Source organism: Oncorhynchus keta, chromosome 19, assembly GCF_023373465.1.
Source record: "Oncorhynchus keta strain PuntledgeMale-10-30-2019 chromosome 19, Oket_V2, whole genome shotgun sequence".
Classification (NCBI taxonomy): Eukaryota; Metazoa; Chordata; class Actinopteri; order Salmoniformes; family Salmonidae; genus Oncorhynchus; species Oncorhynchus keta.
In genome coordinates this window covers 20,167,465-20,180,013 of record NC_068439.1, presented here as the reverse complement: position 1 = coordinate 20,180,013, position 12,549 = coordinate 20,167,465, and the positions used below count along the sequence as shown (strand labels likewise).

Genomic DNA, 12,549 nt, shown 5'->3' with positions numbered 1-12,549 from the left:
CTGCGCATGCTCTGAGGGCGCGGCTGGGGATGCCGTCTGGGCCTGCAGCCTTGCGAGGGTTAACACGTTTAAATGTCTTACTCACCTCGGCTGCAGTGAAGGAGAGACCGCATGTTTTTGTTGCAGGCCGTGGCACTGTATTGTCCTCAAAGCGGGCAAAAAAGTTATTTAGTCTGCCTGGGAGCAAGACATCCTGGTCCGTGACTGGGCTGGGTTTCTTCTTGCAGTCCGTGATTGACTGTAGACCCTGCCACATGCCTCTTGTGTCTGAGCCGTTGAATTGAGATTCTACTTTGTCTCTGTACTGACGCTTAGCTTGTTTGATAGCCTTGCGGAGGGAATAGCTGCACTGTTTGTATTCGGTCATGTTACCAGACACCTTGCCCTGATTAAAAGCAGTGGTTCGTGCTTTCAGTTTCACGCGAATGCTGCCATCAATCCACGGTTTCTGGTTAGGGAATGTTTTAATCGTTGCTATGGGAACGACATCTTCAACGCACGTTCTAATGAACTCGCACACCGAATCAGCGTATTCGTCAATATTGTTATCTGACGCAATACGAAACATATCCCAGTCCACGTGATGGAAGCAGTCTTGGAGTGTGGAGTCAGCTTGGTCGGACCAGCGTTGGACAGACCTCAGCATGGGAGCCTCTTGTTTTAGTTTCTGTCTGTAGGCAGGGATCAACAAAATGGAGTCGTGGTCAGCTTTTCCGAAAGGGGGGCGGGGCAGGGCCTTATATGCGTAGCGGAAGTTAGAGTGACAATGATCCAAGTTTTTTCCACCCCTGGTTGTGCAATCGATATGCTGATAAAATTTAGGGAGTCTTGTTTTCAGATTAGCCTTGTTAAAATCCCCAGCTACAATAAATGCAGCCTCCGGATAAATGGTTTCCAGTTTGCAAAGAGTTAAATAAAGTTCGTTCAGAGCCATCGATGTGTCTGCTTGGGGTGGGATATATACGGCTGTGATTATAATCGAAGAGAATTCTCTTGGTAGATAATGCGGTCTACATTTGACTGTGAGGAATTCTAAATCAGGTGAACAGAAGGATTTGAGTTCCTGTATGTTTCTTTCATCACACCATGTCTCGTTAGCCATAAGGCATACGCCCCCGCCCCTCTTCTTACCAGAAAGATGTCTGTTTCTGTCGGCGCGATGCGTGGAGAAACCCGTTGGCTGCACCGCCTCGGATAGCGTCTCTCCAGTGAGCCATGTTTCCGTGAAGCAAAGAACGTTAGTCTCTGATGTCCCTCTGGAATGCTACCCTTGCTCGGATTTCATCAACCTTGTTGTCAAGAGACTGGACATTGGCAAGAAGAATGCTAGGGAGTGGTGCACGGTGTGCCCGTCTCCGGAGTCTGACCAGAAGACCGCCTCGTTTCGCTGCATGGGATCCATTCCGCTGTCCTGTTGAGGCTGGGTTCAGGAGCAACACCTGCTGAGGCTGGGTTCAGGAGCAACACCTGCTGAGGCTGGGTTCAGGAGCAACACCTGCTGAGGCTGGGTTCAGGAGCAACACCTGCTGAGGCTGGGTTCAGGAGCAACACCTGCTGAGGCTGGGTTCAGGAGCAACACCTGCTGAGGCTGGGTTCAGGAGCAACACCTGCTGAGGCTGGGTTCAGGAGCAACACCTGCTGAGGCTGGGTTCAGGAGCAACACCTGCTGAGGCTGGGTTCAGGAGCAACACCTGCTGAGGCTGGGTTCAGGAGCAACACCTGCTGAGGCTGGGTTCAGGAGCAACACCTGCTGAGGCTGGGTTCAGGAGCAACACCTGCTGAGGCTGGGTTCAGGAGCAACACCTGCCGAGGCTGGGTTCAGGAGCAACACCTGCTGAGGGCAAAAGGGGTGCAACTCAATATTAGGAATGTGTTCCGAATGTTTCGTACATTTGGTATAGTACTGTGTCAGCAAAAATGTACGAATTTTATGAATTCTATTCTAATCTATTGTAGTCTGTTCTACTCTATGCTGTCCATTCACCATATTGACCTCCCCTGTCTGTTTCTCTCCCTCCAGGTTTGGATGAGAGCTCTTCAGCAGTGAGACAGTGAGAGGCACCTCCACACCCCCTCCACCGCCATCATGCCACCGCCCTCCGATATCGTCAAGGTGGCCATCGAGTGGCCGGGGGCCTTCCCAAAGCTCATGGAGATAGACCAGGTCAGTGCCTGATGAAAAAGAGGGGCCAATTTCCCAATAAGCTGCCCAGTACTACTTTCACCTGTTGTCTCAAAACCATTGGTGACAATCCTACGCATTGCTAGTCCTTTGCCTGACTCAGATTAGTGCAGACGTCAGTTGCACTCATAGAGCCTAGTTTTCCGGACCTAGATTCTCAATTGAGCATGGTTTTTAGTCCAGGACAAGGCTTAATAATGTTATGTTATAATTAAGCAATAAGGCAGGAGGGGGTGTGGTATATGGCCAAAATACCACGGCTAATGGCTGTTCTTATCCACAACACAATGTGGAGTGCCTGGATACAGCCGTTAGCTGTGGTATATTGGCCATATACCACAAACCCCAGAGCTTTATTGCTATTATAAACTGGTTACCAACGTAATTAGAGCAGTAAAAATACATGAATGCACTCCTGCCGTCAGTGGTTAGGAAGATGGAGAATTCACCTAGTGTGCATCCCAAATGGCACTCTATTCCCTTTATTGTGCACAACATTTGACCAGGACTCATAGGGTGCCATTTGGGATGTAGCCATCAAGGTAATGCATAAATCAGTCAGGATCAGGATTTGTCACCTCTATTTCACCTCTATCTCCTACTGTACCCCTGAGCTAGTAGTTTACCCTGGGTGGCTGCAACACAGCACAGTAATCCTTTGTTGTGGATTATAATGTACACACCCACTGATGTAAAGGGATATGTACACAAGGTGGTCCTGTCAGACGTTCGATGTGATACACCTATAGCACAAATTACACCTCTAGGTATATCATCTCTGTAAATGTAATTGTTACTCTGTTACTGACAACGTACACTGTCATGGAGTTAGGTGCTACTGAGAGATGCATGCATTTTCAGCCAAGCTGTTTTAACTGTGAAAACATGCCCACACTTCTTTCTCTTCCTCCCTCTCTCGATTCTCCTCCCTCTCCTCCCTCTTTCTCTCCTCCCTCCCCTCTCCTCCCTCTCTCGACTCTCCTCCCTCCCCTCTCCTCCCTCTTTCTCTTCTCTGTGGGGCCTCTGTTAGCAGCCTAGGCCCTGTAGAATATTCCTGCCTGCCTCCATTGCTGACTGAGTCACCCAATGAATGTGTTAAAGCAGCCAGCTCAGTGCTCTGGAGCCCATTGAGGCTAGCAGCCAGCTCAGTGCTCTGGAGCCCATTGAGACTAGCAGCCAGCTCAGTGCTCTGGAGCCCATTGAGGCTAGCAGCCAGCTCAGTGCTCTGGAGCCCATTGAGACTAGCAGCCAGCTCAGTGCTCTGGAGCCCATTGAGGCTAGCAGCCAGCTCAGTGCTCTGGAGCCCATTGAGGCTAGCAGCCAGCTCAGTGCTCTGGAGCCCATTGAGGCTAGCAGCCAGCTCAGTGCTCTGGAGCCCATTGAGGCTAGCAGCCAGCTCAGTGCTCTGGAGCCCATTGAGGCTAGCAGCCAGCTCAGTGCTCTGGAGCCCATTGAGGCTAGCAGCCAGCTCAGTGCTCTGGAGCCCATTGAGGCTAGCAGCCAGCTCAGTGCTCTGGAGCCCATTGAGGCTAGCAGCCAGCTCAGTGCTCTGGAGCCCATTGAGACTAGCAGCCAGCTCAGTGCTCTGGAGCCCATTGAGACTAGCAGCCAGCTCAGTGCTCTGGAGCCCATTGAGACTAGCAGCCAGCTCAGTGCTCTGGAGCCCATTGAGACTAGCAGCCAGCTCAGTGCTCTGGAGCCCATTGAGACTAGAGCCTCTACAGAGTGAGCTGCTGCCTCTCTATCACATAATAACTGTGTGTGTGTGTGTGTGTGTGTGTGTGTGTGTGTGTAACTCTGCTGCTGTGCCTCCCAGGCCTCTACCCAAACATTTGTTTTTTAGTGTCTGAGAATTGATCTATGTACAGCACATGCTAAAGAGAGAGAACTAGCTACTGTAGCTCTGAGGGGCTGGTGAGGATGCTCTAGACAGAGAGAGAGAGGGTGGAGATATAGGGAGAGAGGGTGGAGGTAGAGAGAGAGGGGGGGGGGGTGATAGCAAGACAGATAGAGAGGGGGGAGGTAGCGCGAGGGAGGAGGAACCGAGGTAGCGAGAGGGAGGAGGAACCGAGGTAGCGCGAGGGAGGAGGAACCGAGGTAGCGCGAGGGAGGAGGAACCGAGGTAGCGCGAGGGAGGAGGAAGCGAGGTAGCGCGCGCGGGAGGAGGAACCGAGGTAGCGCGCGAGGGAGGAGGAAGCGAGGTAGCGCGCGAGGGAGGAGGAAGCGAGGTAGCGCGCGAGGGAGGAGGAGCGAGGTAGCGCGCGAGGGAGGAGGAAGCGAGGTAGCGCGCGAGGGAGGAGGAAGCGAGGTAGCGCGCGAGGGAGGAGGAAGCGAGGTAGAGCGAGGGAGGGAGGAGAGAGCGAGGTAGAGCGAGGGAGGGAGGAGAGAGCGAGGGAGAGCGAGGGAGGAGGAAGCGAGGTAGAGCGAGGGAGGAGGAAGCGAGGTAGAGCGAGGGAGGAGGAAGCGAGGGAGGAGGTAGCGAGGTTGAGGGAGGGAGGAGGAGAGCGAGGTAGAGCAGGGGAGGAGGGAGGGAGGAGGAGGAAAGAGGGAGGAGGGAGAGGGAGTAGAGAGAAGGAGGAGGAGCGAGGTAGAGAGGGAGGAGGAGGAGGTAGCGAGGCGAGCGAAAGGGAGGAGGGAGCGAGCGAGGTAGAGGGAGAGGAGCGAGGTAGAGAGGAGGAGAGGGAGGGAGGTAGCGAGGGAGCGAGAGGAGGGAGGAGGAGCGAGGTAGAGGGAGGGAGGAGGTAGCGAGGTTGGAGGGAGGAGGTAGAGAGCGAGGGAGGAGGGAGGAGGTAGAGAGCGAGAGGGAGGAGGAGGAGAGAGAGGAGCGAGAGGGAGGAGGTAGAGGAGAGCGAGGTAGGGAGGAGGTAGGAGCGAGAGGAGGAGGTAGAGGGAGGAGGTAGAGAGAGGAGGGAGGAGGTAGAGAGGGAGGAGGTAGAGGGGGAGGAGGTAGCGAGGGGAGGGAGGTAGAGGGGGAGGGAGGAGGTAGAGAGCGAGAGGGAGGGAGGAGTTGAGAGGGAGGAGGTAGAGCGAGAGGGAGGGAGGAGGTAGAGGAGGAGGAGAGGGAGGGGAGGAGGTAGAGAGCGAGAGGGAGGGAGGAGGTAGAGAGCGAGAGGGAGGGAGGAGGTAGAGAGCGAGAGGGGGGAGGAGGTAGAGAGGGAGAGAGGAGGTAGAGAGCGAGAGGGAGGAGGAGGTAGAGAGCGAGAGAGGGGGAGGAGGTAGAGAGCGAGAGAGGGGGAGGAGGAGAGAGCGAGAGAGAGGAGGAGGTAGAGAGCGAGAGAGGGGGAGGAGGTAGAGAGCGAGAGAGGGGGAGGAGGTAGAGAGCGAGAGAGAGGAGGAGGAGAGAGAGGAGGAGGGAGCGGGAGGAGGTAGAGAGCGAGAGAGAGGGAGGAGGTAGAGAGCGAGAGAGGGAGGGAGGAGGAGAGAGGGAGAGAGAGGGAGGAGGTAGAGAGCGAGAGAGAGGGGAGGAGGTAGAGAGGGAGGGAGGAGGTAGAGAGCGAGAGAGAGGGAGGAGGTAGAGAGCGAGAGAGAGGGAGGAGGTAGAGAGCGAGAGAGAGGGAGGAGGTAGAGAGCGAGAGAGAGGGAGGAGGTAGAGAGCGAGAGAGAGAGGGAGGAGGTAGAGAGCGAGAGAGAGGGAGGAGGTAGAGAGCGAGAGAGAGGGAGGAGGTAGAGAGCGAGAGAGAGGGAGGAGGTAGAGAGCGAGAGAGAGGGAGGAGGTAGAGAGCGAGAGAGAGGGAGGAGGTAGAGAGCGAGAGAGAGGGAGGAGGTAGCGAGCGAGCGAGAGGGAGGAGGTAGCGAGCGAGCGAGCGAGAGGGAGGAGGTAGCGAGCGAGCGAGCGAGAGGGAGGAGGTAGCGAGCGAGCGAGAGGGAGGAGGTAGCGAGCGAGCGAGAGGGAGGAGGTAGCGAGCGAGCGAGAGGGAGGAGGTAGCGAGCGAGCGAGAGGGAGGAGGTAGCGAGCGAGCGAGAGGGAGGAGGTAGAGAGCGAGAGGGAGGAGGTAGAGAGCGAGAGGGAGGAGGTAGAGAGCGAGAGGGAGGAGGTAGAGAGCGAGAGGGAGGAGGTAGAGGGGGAGGAGGTAGAGGGGGAGGAGGTAGAGGGGGAGGAGGTAGAGGGGGAGGAGGTAGAGGGGGAGGAGGTAGAGGGGAGCGAGAGAGGGGGGAGGAGGTAGAGAGCGAGAGAGAGAGGGAGGAGGTAGAGAGCGAGAGAGAGGGGGGAGGTAGAGAGCGAGAGAGAGGGAGGAGGTAGAGAGCGAGAGAGAGGGAGGAGGTAGAGAGCGAGAGAGAGGGAGGAGGTAGCGAGCGAGAGGGAGGAGGTAGAGAGGGAGGAGGTAGAGGGGGAGGAGGTAGAGGGGAGGAGGTAGAGGGGGAGGAGGTAGAGGGGGAGGAGGTAGAGGGGGAGGAGGTAGAGGGGGAGGAGGTAGAGAGCGAGAGGGAGGGAGGAGTTGGAGAGCGAGCGAGAGGGAGGGAGGAGGTGGAGAGCGGGAGGGAGGAGGTGGAGAGCGAGAGGGAGGGAGGAGGTAGAGAGCGAGAGAGAGGGAGGAGAGAGAGCGCGAGAGAGAGGGAGGAGGTAGAGAGCGAGAGAGAGGGAGGAGGTAGAGAGGGAGGAGAGAGAGGGAGGAGCGAGAGAGAGCGAGAGAGAGGGAGGAGGTAGAGAGGGAGGAGGTAGAGAGCGAGAGAGAGGGAGGAGCGAGAGAGAGCGAGAGAGAGGGAGGAGCGAGAGAGAGCGAGAGAGAGGGAGGAGGTAGAGAGGGAGGGAGTAGAGAGCGAGAGAGAGGGAGGAGCGAGAGAGAGCGAGAGGGAGGAGGGGAGGAGGTAGAGAGGGAGGGAGGAGGTAGAGAGGGAGGGAGGAGGGAGAGAGGGAGGGAGGAGGTAGAGAGGGAGGGAGGAGGTAGAGAGGGAGGGAGGAGGTAGAGAGAGAGGGAGGAGGTAGAGAGGGAGAGAGAGGGAGGAGCGAGAGAGAGCGAGAGAGAGGGAGGAGCGAGAGAGAGCGAGAGAGAGGGAGGAGCGAGAGAGAGCGAGAGAGAGGGAGGAGCGAGAGAGAGCGAGGGAGGAGGTAGAGAGAGGGAGGTAGAGAGCGAGAGAGAGGGAGGTAGAGAGCGAGAGAGAGGGAGGTAGAGAGCGAGAGAGAGAGGGAGGAGCGAGAGAGAGGGAGGAGGTAGAGAGGGAGGAGGTAGAGAGGGAGGAGGTAGAGAGGGAGGAGGTAGAGAGGGAGAGAGAGGGAGGAGGTAGAGAGGGAGAGAGAGGGAGGAGGTAGAGAGGGAGAGAGAGGGAGGAGGTAGAGAGCGAGAGAGAGGGAGGAGGTAGAGAGCGAGAGAGAGGGAGGAGGTAGAGAGCGAGAGAGAGGGAGGAGGTAGAGAGCGAGAGAGAGGGAGGAGGTAGAGAGCGAGAGAGAGGGAGGAGGTAGAGAGCGAGAGAGAGGGAGGAGGTAGAGAGCGAGAGAGAGGGAGGAGGTAGAGAGAGAGGGAGGAGGTAGAGAGCGAGAGAGAGGGAGGAGGTAGAGAGCGAGAGAGAGGGAGGAGGTAGAGAGCGAGAGGGAGGGGGGAGGTAGCGAGGTAGAAAGAGGGGGGAGGTAGCGAGGGGAGGAGGAGGAGGTAGAGAGCGAGGGGGAGGGAGGAGGTAGAGAGCGAGAGAGAGGGAGGAGGTAGAGAGAGGGAGGAGGTAGAGAGCGAGAGAGAGGGAGGAGGTAGAGAGCGAGAGAGAGGGAGGAGGTAGAGAGCGAGAGAGAGGGAGGAGGTAGAGAGCGAGAGAGAGGGAGGAGGTAGAGAGCGAGAGAGAGGGAGGAGGTAGAGAGCGGGAGAGAGGGAGGAGGTAGAGAGCGAGAGAGAGGGAGGAGGTAGAGAGCGAGAGAGAGGGAGGAGGTAGAGAGCGAGAGAGAGGGAGGAGGTAGAGAGCGAGAGAGAGGGAGGAGGTAGAGAGGTTGAGAGAAGGAGGAGGTAGCAAGAGAGGGAGGAGGTAGAGAGAGAGGGAGGAGGTAGAGAGAGAGGGAGGAGGGAGAGAGAGAGGGAGGAGGTAGAGAGAGAGAGAGGGAGGAGGGAGAGAGAGAGGGAGGAGGTAGAGAGCGAGAGAGAGGGAGGGGGGAGGTAGAAAGAGGGGAGGTAGCGAGGTAGAGAGGGGAGGTAGCGAGGTAGAGAGGGGAGGTAGCGAGGTAGAGAGAGAGAGGAGGTAGCGAGGTAGAGAGAAGGAGGAGGTAGCGAGGTAGAGAGAAGGAGGAGGTAGCGAGGTAGAGAGAAGGAGGAGGTAGCGAGGTAGAGAGAAGGAGGTAGCGAGGCAGAGAGAAGGAGGAGGTAGCGAGGCAGAGAGAAGGAGGAGGTAGCGAGGCAGAGAGGAGGTAGCGAGGTAGAGAGAAGGAGGTAGCGAGGTAGAGAGAAGGAGGAGGTAGCGAGGTAGCGAGAGGGAGGAGGTAGAGAGGTTGAGAGAAGGAGGAGGTAGCAAAATGGAGAGAGAGAGGGAGGAGGTAGAGAGAGAGGGAGGAGGTAGAGAGAGAGGGAGGAGGTAGAGAGAGAGGGAGGAGGTAGAGAGAGAGGGAGGAGGTAGAGAGAGAGGGAGGAGGTAGAGAGAGAGGGAGGAGGTAGAGAGGTAGAGGGAGGAGGTAGCGAGGTAGAGGGAGGAGGTAGCGAGGTAGAGGGAGGAGGTAGCGAGGTAGAGGGAGGAGGTAGCGAGGAAGAGGGAGGAGGTAGCGAGAGAGGGAGTTGGTAGCGAGAAGGAGTTAGCGAGGTAGAGAGAAGGAGAAGGTAGTTAGGTAGAGAGAAGGAGAAGGTAACGATGTAGAGAGGGAGGAGGTTTGCTAGGTAGAGGGAGGATGTAGAGAGGGAGGAGGTTTGCTAGGTAGAGGGAAGAGGTAGAGAGGTAGAGAGGAGGTAGCGAGGTAGAGAGGAGGTAGCGAGGTAGAGAGGAGGTAGCGAGGTAGAGAGGAGGTAGCGAGGGAAGAGGTAGCGAGGTAGAGAGGAGGTAGCGAGGGAAGAGGTAGCGAGGGAAGAGGTAGAGGGGGAGTGAAGAGGTAGAGGGTGAGTGAAGAGGTAGAGGGTGAGTGAAGAGGTAGAGGGTGAGTGAAGAGGTAGAGGGTGAGTGAAGAGGTAGAGGGGGAGTGAAGAGGTAGAGGGGGAGTGAAGAGGTAGAGGGGGAGTGAAGAGGTAGAGGGAGTGAGGAGGTAGCGAGAGAGTGAGGAGGTAGCGAGGTAGAGAGAGGGATGATGTAGCGAGGTAGAGTGAAGCAGAAGGTAGCGAAGTAGAGTGAGGGAGGAGGTAGCGAGAGAGAGGAGGTAGCGAGGTAGAGAGAAGGAGGAGGTAGCGAGGTAGAGAGAAGGAGGAGGTAGCGAGGTAGAGAGAAGGAGGAGGTAGCGAGGTAGAGAGAGGTAGCGAGGTAGAGAGAGGGAGGAGGTAGCAGGTAGAGAGAGGTAGCAGGTAGAGAGGTAGCAGGTAGAGAGAGGGAGGAGGTAGAGAGAGGGAGGAGGTAGAGAGAGGGAGGAGGTAGAGAGAGGGAGGAGGTAGCGAGGTAGAGGGAGGAGGTAGCGAGGTAGAGGGAGGAGGTAGCGAGGTAGAGGGAGGAGGTAGCGAGGTAGAGGGAGGAGGTAGCGAGGTAGAGGGAGGAGGTAGCGAGGTAGCGAGGTAGAGAGAGGGAGGAGGTAGCGAGGTAGAGAGAGGGAGGAGGTAGCGAGGTAGAGAGAGGGAGGAGGTAGCGAGGTAGAGAGAGGGAGGAGGTAGCGAGGTAGAGAGAGGGAGGAGGTAGCGAGGTAGAGAGAGGGAGGAGGTAGCGAGGTAGAGAGAGGGAGGAGGTAGCGAGGGAGGAGGTAGCGAGGTAGAGAGAGGGAGGAGGTAGCGAGGTAGAGAGAGGGAGGAGGTAGCGAGGTGGAGGAGAAGGTAGAGAGAGTGAGGAGGTAGCAAGGTAGAGAGGAGGTAGTGAGGTAGAGAGAGGGAGGAGGTAGAGAGAAGGTAGCAAGGTAGAGAGGAGGTAGTGAGGTAGAGAGAGGGAGGAGGTAGAGAGAATGAGAAGGTAGCAAGGTAGAGAGGAGGTAGTGAGGTAGAGAGAGGGAGGAGGTAGCAAGGTTGAGAGATGTAGAGGGTGTGGGAGGTGGAGAGGGGGGTTAGGGGAGAGAGAGAGGGAGGAGTTAGGGTGTGGGAGGTAGAGAGAGGGGGAGGGGGTAGGGAGAGAGGGGGAGGTAAGGAGAGAGAGGGGGGAGGTAGAGAGAGGGGGTAGAGAGAGGGGAGGGGGGGTAGGGTGAGTTGGGGTAGAGTGAGAGGGAGGGAGGGGCGGTAGAGTGAGAGAGAGGGAGGTAGAGCGAGAGAGGGATAGGTAGAGAGACTGAGCGAGAGAGGGGGAAGTAGAGAGACTGAGCGAGAGAGGGATAGGTAGAGAGACTGAGCGAGAGAGGGGGAGGTAGAGAGACTGAGCGAGAGAGGGGGAGGTAGAGAGACTGAGCGAGAGAGGGATAGGTAGAGAGACTGAGCGAGAGAGGGGGAGGTAGAGAGACTGAGCGAGAGAGGAATAGGACTGCTTGAAGCCTTGGTAAGGGTACAGGGGGATAGGGAGAGAAGAGGTGTGTGTGTGTGTGCATGCAGTGTTACAGAGTGCCCCCTCTTCCCTGCAGTACTCTCAGAGGAATGGGGAACACTGCAGTAGAGAGAGTTAATACTGGCTGTCACAGTCGTTCCATAACAGACAACACCATCCCTCCCTTGTTCCCTCTGTCTGGAGAGAGACTTTATAGCTGTACACAATACCATTTGAAATCTTTTATGGAACTATAATGATGTACAGATGGTTGTTGATTCAACAGCAGAACATATGAAGTGCATCCCAAACAGAACTCTATTCCCTATATCGTGCACTACTTTTGAAAAGAGCCCTATAGGCCCTGGTCGAAAGTAGTCCACTCTGTAGGGGAAAGGGTGCCATTTGGGATTTAGACCCGGCTGTCCAGATCCTTAACCACTGACCACTAAAGCTGTACCACTCCACCCTGCATGATGTTATAAACAAAGACTGGTCCCAAATCTGTTGTTGCCATCTTGCCAACTGGCGTGATAATGAACATAGGATTTGGAAAGACCGCACAAACAGATCTGGGACCAGGCTAGTTAAAATGTTCTCTGAAGAATCCTCTCTGGTTCTATCTGAATCTCCTTTAATGTTATATAAAGTAGTTGTTCCCGAGCAGTGTATTTCTACTGTATCCTTCTCCGATAAAGTCAATGTTCCCCCACTTCCATTTGAAGTAGCTGTCCTTAAAGGTCCTTGTGTTCTAATGAGGATGAACTGTTGTTTCTGATTACTCATTCTCCTTTTCTCAGAAAAAGCCCCTCTCGGCCATTATAAAAGAAGTGTGCGAAGGGTAAGGAAATGTTTTTCTTTCTCTTGCGCTCTCTCTCTCTCTCTCTCTCTCTCTCTCTCTCTCTCTCTCTCTGTCTCTCTGTCTCTCTGTCTCTGTCTGTCTGTCATAACCTTCATAGAAATGCTAAAATAAAAAGGCTCTTGGGCTTAAGTGTTTCTCTGTCATTGAGAGATGCGGTGTTCTTTCATTTCAAAGTTCAGAAGTATTTTGTTTTACATTTTCGTTTTCAGATGGTCTTTGGGGAACCACGAAAACTTTGCTCTGCAAAATGCTGATTCCACTAATTTCTACATCACGGAAAAGGTTGGCATCTACTTTCTTGTTATCTCTGTCATATTGGACTAAACAATGATAATATGCATATTGATTTTAATGTTGCAACTCAACAGAAAAACTGTGTGTATTGTATATATGTTAAGTTTGAAATCACACCTCAAAGTTGTCCCTTTTCTTGTCACTGCAGAATCGCAATGACATAAAGAATGGTTCGATACTGCGACTAACAACATCTCCTGTAAGTTTTGGTTATATACTCATCAAGTGGTCCTAAAACATATTGGAAGAGGAAGAGTCTTTGAGCTCCAATAGTTTCATGTTATAAGGCTAAATCTTCTTTTGATATTTTTAACCTTTTCTCTATTTAACAGTGAAGTTGAAACTCACATTTCAGAGTAAAGGGGAATTTCAGAGTTAAGTGGAAAGACACATTTTATGGTTAAGTTAAATGACTCATTCAACTTACACAACCCTTTGGCCGTCCTGCCTTCCTGTTCGTAACATGAAGATTTAGTTAGATACTGAGCATTTTGACTGAGAGTGTCTGCCATCCCTATCCTGATATCTTCATCTCGCCTGTCCCCGCCTCCCTCCAATCCACTTCCTCTAACCCCTCGGATAGATAGAGAGGGTGAGAGGCCTGGAAGAGTGTCTGCCATCCCTATCCTGATATCTTCATCTCGCCTGTCCCCGCCTCCCTCCAATCCACTTCCTCTAACCCCTCGGATAGATAGAGAGGGTGAGAGGCCTGGAAGAGTGTCTGCCATCC

At 54.9% G+C, this 12,549-nt stretch overlaps 1 protein-coding gene across 4 annotated transcripts in view; it reads left to right on the top strand.

Moving 5' to 3' along the window:
• LOC118397642 (engulfment and cell motility protein 1-like) overlaps positions 1-12,549 on the top strand; it is a 241,656-nt gene that overhangs the window by 80,893 nt on the left and 148,214 nt on the right. For all 4 annotated transcript variants that reach the window (XM_052469993.1, XM_052469990.1, XM_052469992.1 and 1 more), the window contains 4 exons: positions 2,021-2,164; positions 11,464-11,504; positions 11,735-11,807; positions 11,968-12,018. In XM_052469993.1, the coding sequence (XP_052325953.1) occupies positions 2,087-2,164; positions 11,464-11,504; positions 11,735-11,807; positions 11,968-12,018 (243 nt within the window). In that variant the 5' untranslated portion in view covers positions 2,021-2,086. The remainder of the gene's footprint in view (positions 1-2,020; positions 2,165-11,463; positions 11,505-11,734; positions 11,808-11,967; positions 12,019-12,549) is intronic.